At 47.0% G+C, this 13,752-nt stretch overlaps 1 protein-coding gene across 4 annotated transcripts in view; it reads left to right on the top strand.

The window, feature by feature from the left end:
- UBR4 (ubiquitin protein ligase E3 component n-recognin 4) overlaps positions 1-13,752 on the top strand; it is a 122,433-nt gene that overhangs the window by 70,196 nt on the left and 38,485 nt on the right. For all 4 annotated transcript variants that reach the window (XM_072975260.1, XM_072975262.1, XM_072975263.1 and 1 more), the window contains 14 exons: positions 450-557; positions 1,023-1,139; positions 2,085-2,294; positions 3,818-3,967; positions 5,223-5,450; positions 6,226-6,304; positions 6,794-7,039; positions 8,041-8,209; positions 8,723-8,867; positions 9,458-9,543; positions 10,246-10,333; positions 10,590-10,783; positions 12,354-12,593; positions 13,006-13,144. In XM_072975260.1, the coding sequence (XP_072831361.1) occupies positions 450-557; positions 1,023-1,139; positions 2,085-2,294; positions 3,818-3,967; positions 5,223-5,450; positions 6,226-6,304; positions 6,794-7,039; positions 8,041-8,209; positions 8,723-8,867; positions 9,458-9,543; positions 10,246-10,333; positions 10,590-10,783; positions 12,354-12,593; positions 13,006-13,144 (2,199 nt within the window). The remainder of the gene's footprint in view (positions 1-449; positions 558-1,022; positions 1,140-2,084; positions 2,295-3,817; positions 3,968-5,222; positions 5,451-6,225; positions 6,305-6,793; positions 7,040-8,040; positions 8,210-8,722; positions 8,868-9,457; positions 9,544-10,245; positions 10,334-10,589; positions 10,784-12,353; positions 12,594-13,005; positions 13,145-13,752) is intronic.

Genomic DNA, 13,752 nt, shown 5'->3' on the forward strand with positions numbered 1-13,752 from the left:
AAATTAAAAATGTCTGTAGTTATCCAGCAGTTATTGACAGAGCCAGGAGCAAAAGTCTGCTCCAGAGATTCTTAGTATATAGTAGCTCTAGTATTAGTGATAAGGCATGGTCTGATAGCTATTCCTAGGCAAAATTGTTCTTTAATTCTTAGCACAGCACACTGCCATGTCTTAAGCCACTTTGGTTGGATATACTGTTAGTCAGTTAGTTAGTTAGTTTTGCAGAACATTTTCTGTGATGCCAAGGGTGGCATATACCGCAATTTGACTCTTCTGACTCTGGACACTTCAACTTTGGGTACCTCAAGACTTAGAACCTTTTCATCGGTTATAGTTATGATTGACAGGAAAGTCAGGAAAATTAGGATTTCTTCTGAAACACCTTGTGTTTAGAGTTGTTATTCTTTAGGGAATTGACTTCCATGTTTTACCTCTCTGTTGACTTCCAGGTAATTCTGATGCTTACTACAGATCTGGATGGAGAAGATGAAAAAGACAAGGGGGCCCTGGACAACCTGCTCTCCCAGCTAATTGCTGAACTGGGCATGGATAAAAAGGTGAAATTTGAGCATCATACTATGTGAGAAGCAGGGATTAGCTGAGATGAGTCTTCACTTTTTCATTCCTCTCTTAGAGGAACTCCATCCAGCTTCAGGAGGGGACCAGCCACTGAGGGCTCCAGTTCTTTCGATTCACCAGAAAGCCTTTTTAGGGCATACTTTGGCCTGGTCATGCTTTTGGATCTTTTTGGCTGTAAATGAGGAACAAAATCAAGTCCCTGCCCTCATTGACTTTTTGTAACTCCACAAGCTAAAAACAATGAATTGTTTGTGTCTTAGTATGGCCTTCTAGGTGTATCGGGCTCTAGATCATGGGGTACAGACCACAGGTCCATTGGAGCTTGTTTTGTCTCTGATTCCACATGAGAAACGTTTAGGATTGATAAGCGTAAGGGAATCTTGTTGAGAGGATGCCTCAAGGTTAAAGTAAGTGTGGCCTTCTGGGTTCTGCCCCTTCTGCAGGACGTCTCCAAGAAGAACGAGCGCAGTGCGCTGAATGAGGTCCACCTGGTAGTGATGAGGCTCCTGAGTGTCTTCATGTCCAGGACCAAATCCGGGTCCAAGTCTTCCATATGTGAGGTATTTTGCTTTGGGCTAGTGGGTGTGGGGAAAGGAAAGAGAATTGTCTGGTTGGTGCTAGGGCAAAGGGCAGAGGCTGTTAGAGTAAGTCCATTGTTGCTCGGGAGGAGTAAGATTCTAAGCTGTCACCTCTTCAGGAGCCAGAGCCTCCACCTTTTTCAGAATCCCTTCCAAGCTCTGATCTTTTCCAACAATCCCGCCAATGGAGGGGTTAAAGGGTTTGGAAATTCCATTATTGAAAAGCAGGAGACTGTTCTGCAAGGCGCAGAGTGACTAAGAGGATTCCCCTGCTGTACGTTGCTATAAGGTATGGTAATAAAGCAGAGAGAAAGCAGCGTGTGCGTGGTGGAAAGGAGATTAACACAAAGCAGAGAAGGTAGAAATGGTAGAAACTGCATCCAATCTTAATGAGCTTATGCGCTGTGGGGTTTGCTGGGATTTGCAAGGCTCTTCTAATGGTTTTATTTACAGTAGCTTTTCTCCTACTTTTTTATTCACGTGATCACTTACCCCATCTCCTTTGGAGGCTGGTTCTATGGGAAGAGCCCCTACTAGGAGGGTGGGGTTGCTAAGAAGTGCCTCTAGTGGAAAGTTTTCTCTCTTCTTGAAATAAATGGGCTACTTTTCAAGTTGCCCAAGGAAAAAGAAAACCTGTCCCCTCCAGGTGGAAAGGTTATCTAATCCTTGCCTTCTTGGCCTCTGGCCCATATGTGTAGGGAGATTAGAGTTGAGAACTGGCATTTCTTTGTTTTCTCTTAACCATGCTGTTGTTCAAAAGAGTTGGAGAAATTTTTGAGCTAGCCGGGAAACTTGTAACTCAAGAGACTGACTCACTTCAGGACAGCTAACTCTAAGGCTGTTGTGAGCGTGTTTCCTATCCCCAGCACCTGGCTGGATTTCACACTGTTTTGTAGGCCATTCTTAGCGTCTCCGTTTTTTCCCCAGTCGTCTTCCCTCATCTCCAGTGCCACGGCGGCAGCCCTGCTGAGCTCTGGGGCTGTGGACTACTGCCTGCACGTGCTCAAGTCCCTGCTGGAGTACTGGAAGAGCCAACAGAATGAGGAGGAGCCCATGGCGACCAGCCAGTTGCTAAAACCACATACTACTTCATCCCCACCCGACATGAGCCCGTTCTTCCTCCGCCAGTATGTGAAGGTGAGGGCCTTCCCCGGGCACAGTGACCGCTCTGTCCCTCATCCAGAGCACTGTCCTCCTCACTCTCAGTAGCACTGAAGGAGCCGAGTTAAGTCACACACTACCCTTGCTGTCACAAGAGGCCTTTAAACACGCTAGTTTAAAAGATGGTCTTTCTGGTCAGGTGAGTCTGGAAACAAGTCCTGGGAACAGGTGTTCCCCCTTAGCAGCCCTGAAGCTTGGGCAAGTTCTAGCTAACCTCAGTAAGCTTCAGTCTGTACACCTGGAAAGTGAGGATACACATCGTATCTGCTTTATAGAGTTGTGAGCATTAAATGACATGATGTTTGTAATGCACAGTGCCTAGAACGTACCCTTGCTCAGTAAATGTTATTATCGCCATTTCAGTCCCATTTGAGCCCATACAGTAGAACACGATGGGCTGGACTAGTTGTGCGTCTTGTTGCACACTCAACTGCTGCGAATAGGAAAATGTAATGTGAATCTATTCCCATTCTCTCTCTTTTTTTATGCACTTTTGGTGATTTTCTATGACTTTTAGGCCAAAAAGTTCTTTGCGGATTCGGCTGTTTACTTAACTCTACTTGATCACCTACAGCACCCCTGCATGCAGCCCTGCTTACCTGTGCGTTTCCCCCACTGTGAATGTTGCCTTTGTGCATGCTGTCCTGAAATTCTGAAATTCTCTCCTCTCCTTCTGCATCCCTTCCTTCCCCCATCTAGTTAATTCCTAGTCCTTCCTCAACACCCAGCTCAAGCATTAGATCCTTCCCCAATGCGTATTTCCTTGTCATCAAGTCTGATCAAGAGAGCCTTTCCCTGGGTCCCAGAGTACCCTGTGCACACTGGTGGAGTCTTCCCCTCCAAACTACCAGTCAAGACCTTATTTTATTCCTCTTAGCACCCCAGTGCTTGCTTGCATAGAACTGATAAGTAACTGGTGATTGAATTATGAGACATATGCCCCCAAACTCTTGCCGACTCTCCCTGGGGACCACACAGCTTACAGGATGGCTGTTGTTTGTTTTCACATCTCTCCGTACCCCTGCCTCTCTGTGTGGGCCCAGGATCTCGACTTGAGCTTGGTGATGCTGACCCCCTCATATATATAAATGTTTGCTGTCTTGGAAAGCTTTGGTTCTAGGGGGATGAAATGCATCTCTATCTCTCATAGAAAGTCCTTCCCTACTACTGTTTTTTCAGTTTGTTCTTGTTCTAACTAATTTTTATGTAAGCAGAGTAAAATCAATCCAGTGTCAAAAACCAGAGTGAAATGCTGGAACTTTTAAGACCAGTGAGATCTGCATCCACTGTAACCTTGGTATGAAATTGCCCACAGGAGCCTGGAGCCTTCCTGGGTTTGTAAACTAAGCTGTCAGTCAGTCATGGTTCCAGCTTTGGAAGGCGCCTTTTACCATCTCCAACAAAGGATATACCTTATGAACAGTAAAGCAGCCTTTTTCCTAATTGTGGTCACAGAAAACTGTCAATCACAGATTCTTAAACAAGTGTTCTTCTCCCAGGGCCACGCTGCTGATGTGTTTGAGGCCTACACACAGCTTCTAACAGAGATGGTACTGAGGCTGCCATACCAAATCAAAAAGATCGCTGACACTAATTCTCGAATCCCACCTCCTGTCTTTGATCATTCGTGGTTTTACTTTCTCTCAGAGGTAAGTGAAGGTCCCAGGCAGTGTGCCAGTCGAAGAGAGGACACATGGCTGGGACTGCCTTTGTGGCCCCGTTGTGTCCTCACCCTCATGCAGTATTTCCCCTAGCAGAGTCCCTCCCACTATTTAGCAGAGTCCCTTGCACCTCCAGAGTGTGCTAATGGTGAGAATGTGGGAGGTGTGTATCAAAGCAAGCCATCCACTTTAGGTTCTAATTCTGTACATTTAACTTCCCCCACATGTGGTGATCACGGGCAGGTTTAATTGTTTGGATTGTGGAAAACAGAACATATAGTAGTTAAATATAACTGAGAGATCTAAACATACAGAATTGGTTAAATAGTCATTGAAGAACCAAAAAGATAAAAAGGGAGCAACTGAGGTAACAGAGATAGTAACTGAAGAAGCAGCTGCCAGCAGCCCTTCGTATGGAGAGGAGAGGCCTGGTGGATCTGAGGAGGGCGTGCTGCTGCTGATCCCTGAGGAGCTCTGGAGGGATGTGATGTGGCTGATTCTGGAAGTACAGAAGGAAGCTGATGACTGGGACCACCTGAACTTGGTTTGCCCTTGACTACTAAAGGAACGCTGGAGGCTGCCGGGGTGAAGGGCTGGTGCTGGGACAGCAGGCGAACAGGAGGGAGCAAGTCCCTTCTTTTCCTCCTGCCTCTGGTGTGCCTCTAGGGCTCCCTATTGGCAGAACCTAAGAGGGAACCAGCTGGCAAAGAAGCAGTGCAGTTAGCACATAGCTGTGGACTGGACATCACAGAGCCCGGGGTAGTGGGGTGGTGGGTTTGGAGCTGAGAGAAAACAGCTTAGTAACTCGCCCAGCAAGCGTGAGATTAACTCTAGGAAGAAATGATGTTAGCAAACCCCAAATGACCATTTCAGGTGGTGCAAGTACAACAACCCAACTTCTTCCCCACCACTTTTACCCAAAAGAGAGGTTCTGAATGTTTTTTCCCTTACGGTTTCACTCTGGATTGGAGACCAGCTTCCCTGTAGACTCCTAAGCGCTCCATGAGGTGGAGCAGGAATAGTGCTCTTTTTCTCTTTTTGATGTTCTTATTTCTATGCTTTTTTTTCTCCTGGTTTCTGTAAGGAATATTGAAGTTCACCAGAGGTTGGCTTGACTGCAAGGAAGTAGCTTGGTTTGTGTTTCTGACCGGTTTTTAGTAACAGTCTGTGAAAACCCAGGGAGCTGTGGCCGGTACCAATGCAGTTCCAGTGTCACTGACTCTGTGTTGTTCCTCTCCTCCAGTACCTGATGATCCAGCAAACTCCGTTTGTGCGCCGCCAAGTCCGCAAACTTCTGCTTTTCATCTGTGGGTCAAAGGAGAAATACCGCCAGCTGCGGGATTTGCACACGCTGGACTCCCACGTGCGTGGGATCAAGAAGCTGCTGGAGGAGCAGGGGATATTCCTCCGGGCAAGCGTGGTCACAGCCAGCTCAGGCTCCGCCTTGCAGTATGACACGCTCATCAGCCTGGTACGGCCGGTGCGGGAGGGCGGTAGGGCCAGGAGAAGGCATGTGATGAGGCTCAGCCAAGTAGGTGATAGGCTGGAGCAGCACACACAGGGCTTTTCAATAATATTTAGAGGACGTCATGGCCAGGGTGGCGGTCAGGGTAGATCCATGGCACCCACCTGGGTGCTGTACCGTGTGCAGTTGGCCTCAGGGTCTGCGATTCCCCCCACCATGCCCACCTCTACCTGGCAGGGCTTCCGCCGTTGTGAGGAGGGGTGGCTTGGGCTTCTTACCAGTGTCATTTGCTCATGTCGTAGACAGGAGCAGCCTGAGATGTGTGCGCCTCTCATCCTTGTCCCTGAAAACTAAAGAAATGGTGTATTTCCGACCGCCTAAGAGAAATTGTTTGACTTTGGGGAGTAAATGGAATATATTGCACAGGAACATCCAGAAAGAACATCTTCAGTATTAAAGACTCCGTATCTAATGCTCTTACTATTGTGCTTTTTGCAAGAAAAAAATAAACTGGGTTGTAGTGTCTTAGGGCGCAGCCTGCCTTTGCTGCTGCATTATCAGGTGGTCTGAAGGATCCTTTGCGTGGTGGGCTGTTGGACGTAAGAGGCTCAGTAAGAGCTGCAGTGTGTGGGCCTTCGTCCCATGTTCACCAGGGCACTGAGTCAACCTTGCACAGAGGGCTGGCATTTGTAATCCAGAGCTGAGGTGATGACCTCTCAAGGCAGCGGGCGTGGGCCGCTCGGCAGGGCGACTCATTTCTGGTGATCGGTTTCCATTTCAGATGGAGCACCTGAAAGCCTGTGCAGAGATCGCTGCCCAGCGAACCATCAACTGGCAGAAGTTCTGCATCAAAGACGACTGTAAGCAGTGCCTCTCCTTTTGGTTGCTGTTATTCCTTCATTCCTTCAAGAACCATTCATCAAGGCCCACTATGCGCCAAGCACTAAGCTGGGTGCTAGAGCTATAGCTGTGAGCAAGACAGACAGAACTCTGCCCAGCAAAGAAGACAAGTAAAAACGTAAAAGGCTGATAAGGGTCCATAGACAAAATTTGGGGTGCTAGGGGAGCACAGGTAGGAGTATCTGACTTCCAGACTGTGGTGGTAAACTGAAGAGGAGAATCATCTCCAGAGAACTGGGGGCTGAAAGCCAGTCTCTGTGTAGTTGTTACAAAATGGTCAGGTATTTCTACAGAGGGTGTGAATTCTTCTCGGTAGCATCCAGCAGAGAACGTGGACAAGGAAGGTGGTGGGAATAAGGTAGCCCTGGCCGTGTGGAGAAGCTGCGCCGTTCTTGTGTGTGAGTCTCGTAGTTGTCTCGGGGCTGAGCCACTGTCTCCTCTGCCTGCAGCCGTCCTGTACTTCCTCCTCCAAGTCAGCTTCCTGGTGGACGAGGGGGTGTCTCCGGTGCTGCTGCAGCTGCTCTCCTGCGCTCTGTGTGGCAGCAAGGTGCTTGCTGCTCTGGCGGCTTCCGCGGGGTCCTCCAGTGCTTCGTCCTCCTCGGCCCCTGTGGCCACCAGTTCTGGACAAGCCACAACACAGTCGAAGTCGTCCACAAAGAAGAGCAAGAAAGAAGAAAAGGAAAAGGAGAAAGAGGGTAAGAGTCACCCTTTTGTCTTGGTGTCCAGGGTGATGTTTCTGAGCTCTCTGGGAACACGTAGTTCATTCTCTTCTGAAAGGTTTTTCATTCAGATTTACAGGGATCTAAAACTCAAACGCCCTCTAGTGTCTACTTTTGGTGTCATTTTCAGTGATGTTGAAGGTGACACCTTAAAAGTGTGACTTCCCATACCAAGTGGCTGTAATGGAAAAGGTCCGAGTGCACTGGACATTTTTTAGTAGGCCAGGTTTCCTTTTCTGTGAAATAACACTTGCTTCCTGGAGAGGCTGTCAGTGTTAAATGAAACTTTGCTAATAAATATACTTTGTAAACTGGTGAATGCACTACATATGGAAGCTGTAGTCAGCTTTAGCTGACTCCTTGCCATCAGAAAGGCAAAAAAGCTTTTCTCCTTCCCTGCTTTTCGTAGTCCTTGGAGGCCTGAGACGGGTGATCAGTGGTGGAGAGCAGTGGAGGGTGGTTCACATTCTTGCAGTTAATTATTTAGATACCTCTGTGCAGGTCTATAGTAATGTTGCCTTTTTTTAATAAAGAACTTTATTTTTTAAAGCAGTTCTTTTTGTTTTGTTTTGTTTTGTTTTGTTTTGAGGTAATTAGGTTTATTTATTTACTTATTTTATTGGAAGTCTTGGGGATTGAAGCCAGGACCTCAAGCACTACACTCTACCACTGCGCTACACCCTCCTCTCTTGGATAGCAGACTTTTGAAAGGAAGTTCTTTCTTCAGTGTAACTATGTTTGCTCAGTGTAGGCTTATATAGGCACTTTATCTTGTGTTTTTTTGGTAGCATTATTATATTTAGGGCTGATCTTCTGTCTCCTAGTAAACAACTAAAAGTTGTTTTCAGGTGACAGTCATTTCAGTGAAACTTTTAGACATGAACAGAATCCCCTCCCTCTCCACCCGAGCACTGGCTGTAGGACCCTAGGCCACTTCTGCCTACTCTTCAGCCCTCAGTCCTGCTTTGATCTTGCAGGTGAGAGCTCAGGCAGCCAGGAGGACCAACTGTGCACAGCTCTGGTGAACCAACTGAACAAGTTTGCAGATAAGGAAACCTTGGTACAGTTTCTGCGTTGCTTCCTCTTAGAGTCCAATTCTTCCTCAGTGCGCTGGCAAGCCCACTGCCTGACACTGCATATCTACAGGTAGGGTCTGGGGCTTAGTTTTAGCAGACTGCCTGGGTCTGGGGCCAGAGTGGGTGATGTAGTTCTGTCCTGGTTTTACGTTACATACTCAAGGTCACAGTATCAATGTTTACAGCAATCTGAATCTTCTTGACTATTGCAGATTTCTTCATCGAGTTAACTTTTCTTTTAGCTATTAAACTGATATCATAAGCAAGAGATGATCTGTTTTCCACTAAGAAGGCTTGTTTGGAAGTTTGTAAAGTGACCAGGCTTGACCCTTCAGGCTAACAAGCTCAGTTTCTGCCACTGAGTAATGTTGGATGGTGGGAGTAGACCACCTCCTGAAGACAGGGAAGGATTGTGCTGCATCTGTTAGGGCTGATTGTGAAAAGAGCAACAGTGCCGTTCAGACTTAACCCCTGGTAACGGGAAAATAGATGCAGGTTCCAAACAGTATCTGGGCCTTGCTGATAAATGAAGGAACCTCAGGGTTTTCTGCTACTTGTAATGTGACCTGTCATTTATCTGCAGAAACTCTAGCAAATCTCAACAGGAGCTCCTGCTAGATCTGATGTGGTCCATATGGCCGGAACTCCCTGCCTACGGTCGTAAGGCTGCCCAGTTTGTGGACCTACTAGGATATTTCTCCTTGAAAACCCCACAGACGGAGAAGAAGGTAACAGATGATTGATGGTCAGAGAGGTTAACTTGCCGTGTTTAATCCTTCTCTTGAGTTAAGAACGTTATGACCACCCCACATAGCGGGTACACATATGAAATCTCTTTTAAATATGTATTAAGCATTCCTAGTATATATGTACCACCTAGATATTATACACTAGCAAATAAATACAGTCTGAATTTGGCTTAGCCGATAAACAGAAGTAGATAGAGTGGGGAAGGAAATGCAACTCAGTAAAGTTACTTGGGAAAGAATGTGCTCCTCTGGTTTTCCTGGCAGTCCTGACCACAAATCTAGAGGTGTTTCTGCAGTTCGAGAACCATTTCATGGCTTCTCCACAATAATAAAGTTTATCTTCCTCCACAAGAGTGTTAACAGATGGACTGTCCCTAAGATTATAGAAGCTTCTGAAGCAGATAGAACCCTTTATAAACGATTAGGCATTAGGCCCAGCTTTGTATGATTCTGAGTGAGAACTGGTACTTCTAGGGCCGTACCAGCTAGAAAGCAGAGGAGAAGAGTCTTTTCCAGGAAGACTTTCCCTTGGGCTTTAACTGTGGTCCTGTATTGACTTCTGTTTTCAGTTGAAAGAGTATTCACAGAAGGCCGTTGAGATTCTGCGGACTCAAAACCATATTCTTACCAACCATCCCAACTCCAACATTTACAAGTGAGCTTTGTTCTGCTTTCTTCCTATTTGAAGCTCAGTCAACAGTCCGAGTTGCTATTTCCACGCTGGTGGGCTCTTACATATGACTCAGCGCACTCCTGTCTAGTTGGTCTTTGAATGCCTCCCTCGTAGCTGGGGCCTTGTGTGCAGATGGTGCTCAGAATGCAATTGTTGAGTTAGGGTTTGTTAAGCAGTAATTTAAGAAAGTCTCTGGTTTCAAGGGTCCAAGTCTAAATCACACAAGCCAGGTTTACAGAAAATGACTGCATTAAAGAAAAACTCTGAGAATGTTTATTGAACTGTCAGTTTGTCATGTCTCTGGTTTATTAGTGACTGTTCTCCCCCACCCCAAACTTTATTGAGGAATAATTTATACACAACAGAATTTACCTATTTCAAATATGCAATTCAGTGATTTTTAGTAAGTTTAACTGTGACTATTCTCTGAGTCAAATTTTAACGTAACTTTCTAGGATTCCCCTGATCTCACGACAGTCCAGAAGTAGGAACGTCTATCAGTTGACATTTTCTTCCTGTGACTTGTAAACCCTGCTGGGATTTCTCCCATTTCCTTGTTCTGACTAGAGTGGGGCTTGCCTTGGGGAGTATTGAGCCCTGGTTTTCTATTTCCTGGCTTCTTTGTGAAGCTCTGTGCCTTCTGTAATGAAAATGTCCTCATGCTGAGACTGTTTTCCTCCTCAGCACCTTGTCTGGCTTAGTGGAATTTGATGGCTATTACCTGGAGAGTGACCCCTGCCTGGTGTGTAATAATCCAGAAGTGCCGTTTTGTGTAAGTGTCATCTTTAATGTGGACGATCTTGGGGCTTATAGGGCCAGGGGGTTTCTTGTTTCCAGTTCGTTACTGCACAGGTGTTCCTCTCCTGATAGCCGGTCACCAGTGGTGTGAAGCCTTGCCTGCCATCCTACTGCAAACAGAAACTTCATCCATGGGTGAAGAGTGGGTTCTACTGATGAGTTTTGAAGAGAGCAGGATGAGCCATTGACCTTGAACTAACACAGTGTTTTCTGTGTACTTTTGTATCTAGTACATCAAGCTGTCTTCCATTAAAGTGGACACGCGGTACACCACCACCCAGCAGGTTGTGAAGCTCATTGGCAGCCACACCATCAGCAAAGTGACAGTGAAAATCGGGGACCTGAAACGGACCAAGATGGTGCGGACTGTCAACCTCTATTACAACAACCGAACTGTGCAGGCCATCGTGGAGCTGAAAAACAAGTACGGGCTTCGCGGGAGTGGGCCGGGCAGCAGGCTCGGGAGGGGCGTGGGCAGGGGCAGCAGGCGCTAGAGGCTTAACATGGCTGTCGGCTCCGGTGGCTGGGGTCCGGTGCCGCGCTGCTTTGGTCCTGGCTGAGGGTCTGAAGTAGATGCCAGTTCTTGAGGATGCTGATGAAGATCACCTTGAAGTTGTGTCCTGTAGCGCCCTCGGGGTCTCAGCTCTCACAGCCTGCTCGTGTTAACTGGAGCAGTCCTAGTTTCTCTATAAAACCTTCTGTGTGGGAGGTAGGCGGCGTTGTCTTGGATTAAGACGCTGTTCTCTTGCTCGCAGAGCAGGTGATATTTCTCAAAAACCTTCTCTAATGCAGAGTCCTCCCACTTCTGCATGGTGCCTTCCCTCTGTACATGTCGATGCTGGATCTTTCTTGCTCATGTGTTCCACTGTTTGAATGGAGGCCTGTCATTTATGGGCCAGAGAGGAGACCAGCATGGGTTGTAGTGTTGACTCTTATGGAGACCAAGCTCTTGGTGTTGAAGACTCAGGCATTGCTGTTGGGCAGAGAACACAGACAGATGTTACTTGACTGTTAAGACCTCCAGTGAGAGCGCTGTTCTCTGTGTAGGAGTGTTGGTGGAATTCTGAGAGGAGGCACAAAGCCAGCATATACCATGTGAGCAGATGGCCGCCTCGAGCTCTGCTTAAAGGAAGTTTTCTCTTTGTCCTTTGAAAAGCAGAGTTAACACTGGTGACCTGCAAGCAGAAGCTGCTCATGGGGACGACCCAGTCCCTCTGGAGAAGGTGGATTTGTGTAGAGTCAGCACAGCTGCCGGGAAAGCCCTCAGACTCTGAAATGAGACTGTGGATTCACATCCCAGTTCAACTCCCTATCTCTCCAACCTTGGAGAATTTACGTAGTCTCAGTTTCCTTAACTATCAAATGGAGAGAAGTCTATTTTCAGGGTGTTATTTTTAGGATTAAATGTGTTAGTATATGTGAAGTGCTGAGAACAGAGCCTGGCATATATTAAGTGCTCATCTAAAATGTTAGTTCTGATTGTATTAATGTAGTTACCTCTAAAGTATTACTACATGCCTTTTCTCTTTCTGACTCTACTTAGCACTTCGTCTGGATCCTGGTATGTCCCTCTGCCTCTAAAGCAACCTGAGTTTTATCCTTCTAAGGTAGTTGTCGTGGTGGGAGCTTAAGGCAGTCATTGTCATGGTACCTCTTTGGATTATAGGTTTTATTGTGGCATATTTTTGGAGTAATGTGTTCCCTTGATACGCATTCCCTTGCTGTTTTTCTGGAATCTCAAAAATTATCATATAACATCTTAAAGCACCTGTATATCCTTTTTTTTTTTTTAATAGAGAAAGGGTAGAGGAAAAAAAGAATTTTAATTAGGTTACTTTTGTTTGCCAGATTTCCATTTCTTAGAATAACTATTGCCTTAGAAGAATAGATAGGTAGGGACAGTCCTCTCTTCGTCTCATCAGACCAGTGTTGCTGAGGGTCACACGAGAGGCTCTCAGACCCTCAGCCCCTCTGTCTGACACTGTCTCTCATAGGCCGGCTCGCTGGCACAAAGCCAAGAAGGTTCAGCTGACCCCTGGACAGACGGAGGTGAAAATCGACCTGCCTTTGCCCATTGTGGCCTCCAACCTGATGATTGAGTTTGCAGACTTCTATGAAAACTACCAGGCCTCCACAGAGACCCTGCAGTGCCCACGCTGTAGTGCCTCTGTCCCTGCCAGCCCAGGGGTCTGTGGCAACTGTGGGGAGAACGTCTACCAGTGTCACAAGTGCAGGTGAGTGAGTGGTTGTTGCCCAGGCCACGTACATCCCTTACATTTGTCTATGAGTCTCGCTGTGGGCAGTTTCAGTGTCCGGTGCTCTCTTAGTAATTAGAGGATTGTGGGGTATGTAGAACGGTAAGTTCAAGGGTGGAGAGAAGAGGGAGGGAGGAAGGGGAAGGATGGGAGGGTGTGTGTGTGTGTGCATGCATGCTGGTGCCCATCCTGTGGTGAGTGGTGGGGGGTGTCCCTAAGTTTAGTTCTGGGTCCCCCGTTCTTGTTACCTAGTTGCCTCAGTCATCCTCACCTGTTTGCTGCTGTCCCTCTAGTCATCCCTGCAGTAGTTTCCAGAGTGCAGATGGGGCATAGTCTGTCTCCTCGCCACCAAACCTCTGCTGTCCGCCTGACCCAAACACTGGTTTTTCAGATCCATCAACTATGATGAAAAGGATCCCTTCCTGTGCAACGCCTGTGGCTTCTGTAAATATGCTCGCTTTGACTTCATGCTCTATGCCAAGCCTTGCTGTGCAGTGGATCCCATTGAGAATGAGGAGGACCGGAAGAAGGTGAGGCCATGTCTGTCCTAGACTCAGGAAGGTGGCTTTGATCTGAGCTGTGGGCCCAACTGGTATGGGGAGCGTGCTTTTCCTTCTAGCTCAAGCCTTCCTCAACTCAGCACTGTTTTCAAGGCTTGGCTTTTGTGTGGCAATGAATAAGGCATATAGGAACACATGCTTTGTAGAGGATCTTGGAGACGTGTTGGTTGGTAATTAAGCTAGAATATCTATCTCATAGGGCAAATAACCTTAGATTTGGGAAGGCAGATAGAAGTTGGGTGGCTTGCCCTGCATTTGTTCCACAGCCTGCTTCAAATTGCAGCTCCTAGCCTACCCCAGTGTTAGCTTGTCCAGGGGCTGGTTCTCAGCCAGCACGATGTGGTGGGTCTGGATGTCAGAGGTCACTGAAAAGGGGGAACTGTTGGGATGGTCACCAGAAGCAGCTTGGGAAAGAAAAAGAACATCTGGCTTTGGAGTTAGAAGGACAGAAGTTCCAGTTCCACCCGTGCTTTTTAATACTGTGCAATCTGGCAAAAGTGACTTCTCTTAGCGTTGTTTGTTTATATGTGTATTGTATACATTGTATGTTATTAAAAAAACAAAAACAGACATACCCA

Source organism: Vicugna pacos, chromosome 13 (assembly GCF_048564905.1).
Source record: "Vicugna pacos chromosome 13, VicPac4, whole genome shotgun sequence".
Taxonomy (NCBI): domain Eukaryota; kingdom Metazoa; phylum Chordata; class Mammalia; order Artiodactyla; family Camelidae; genus Vicugna; species Vicugna pacos.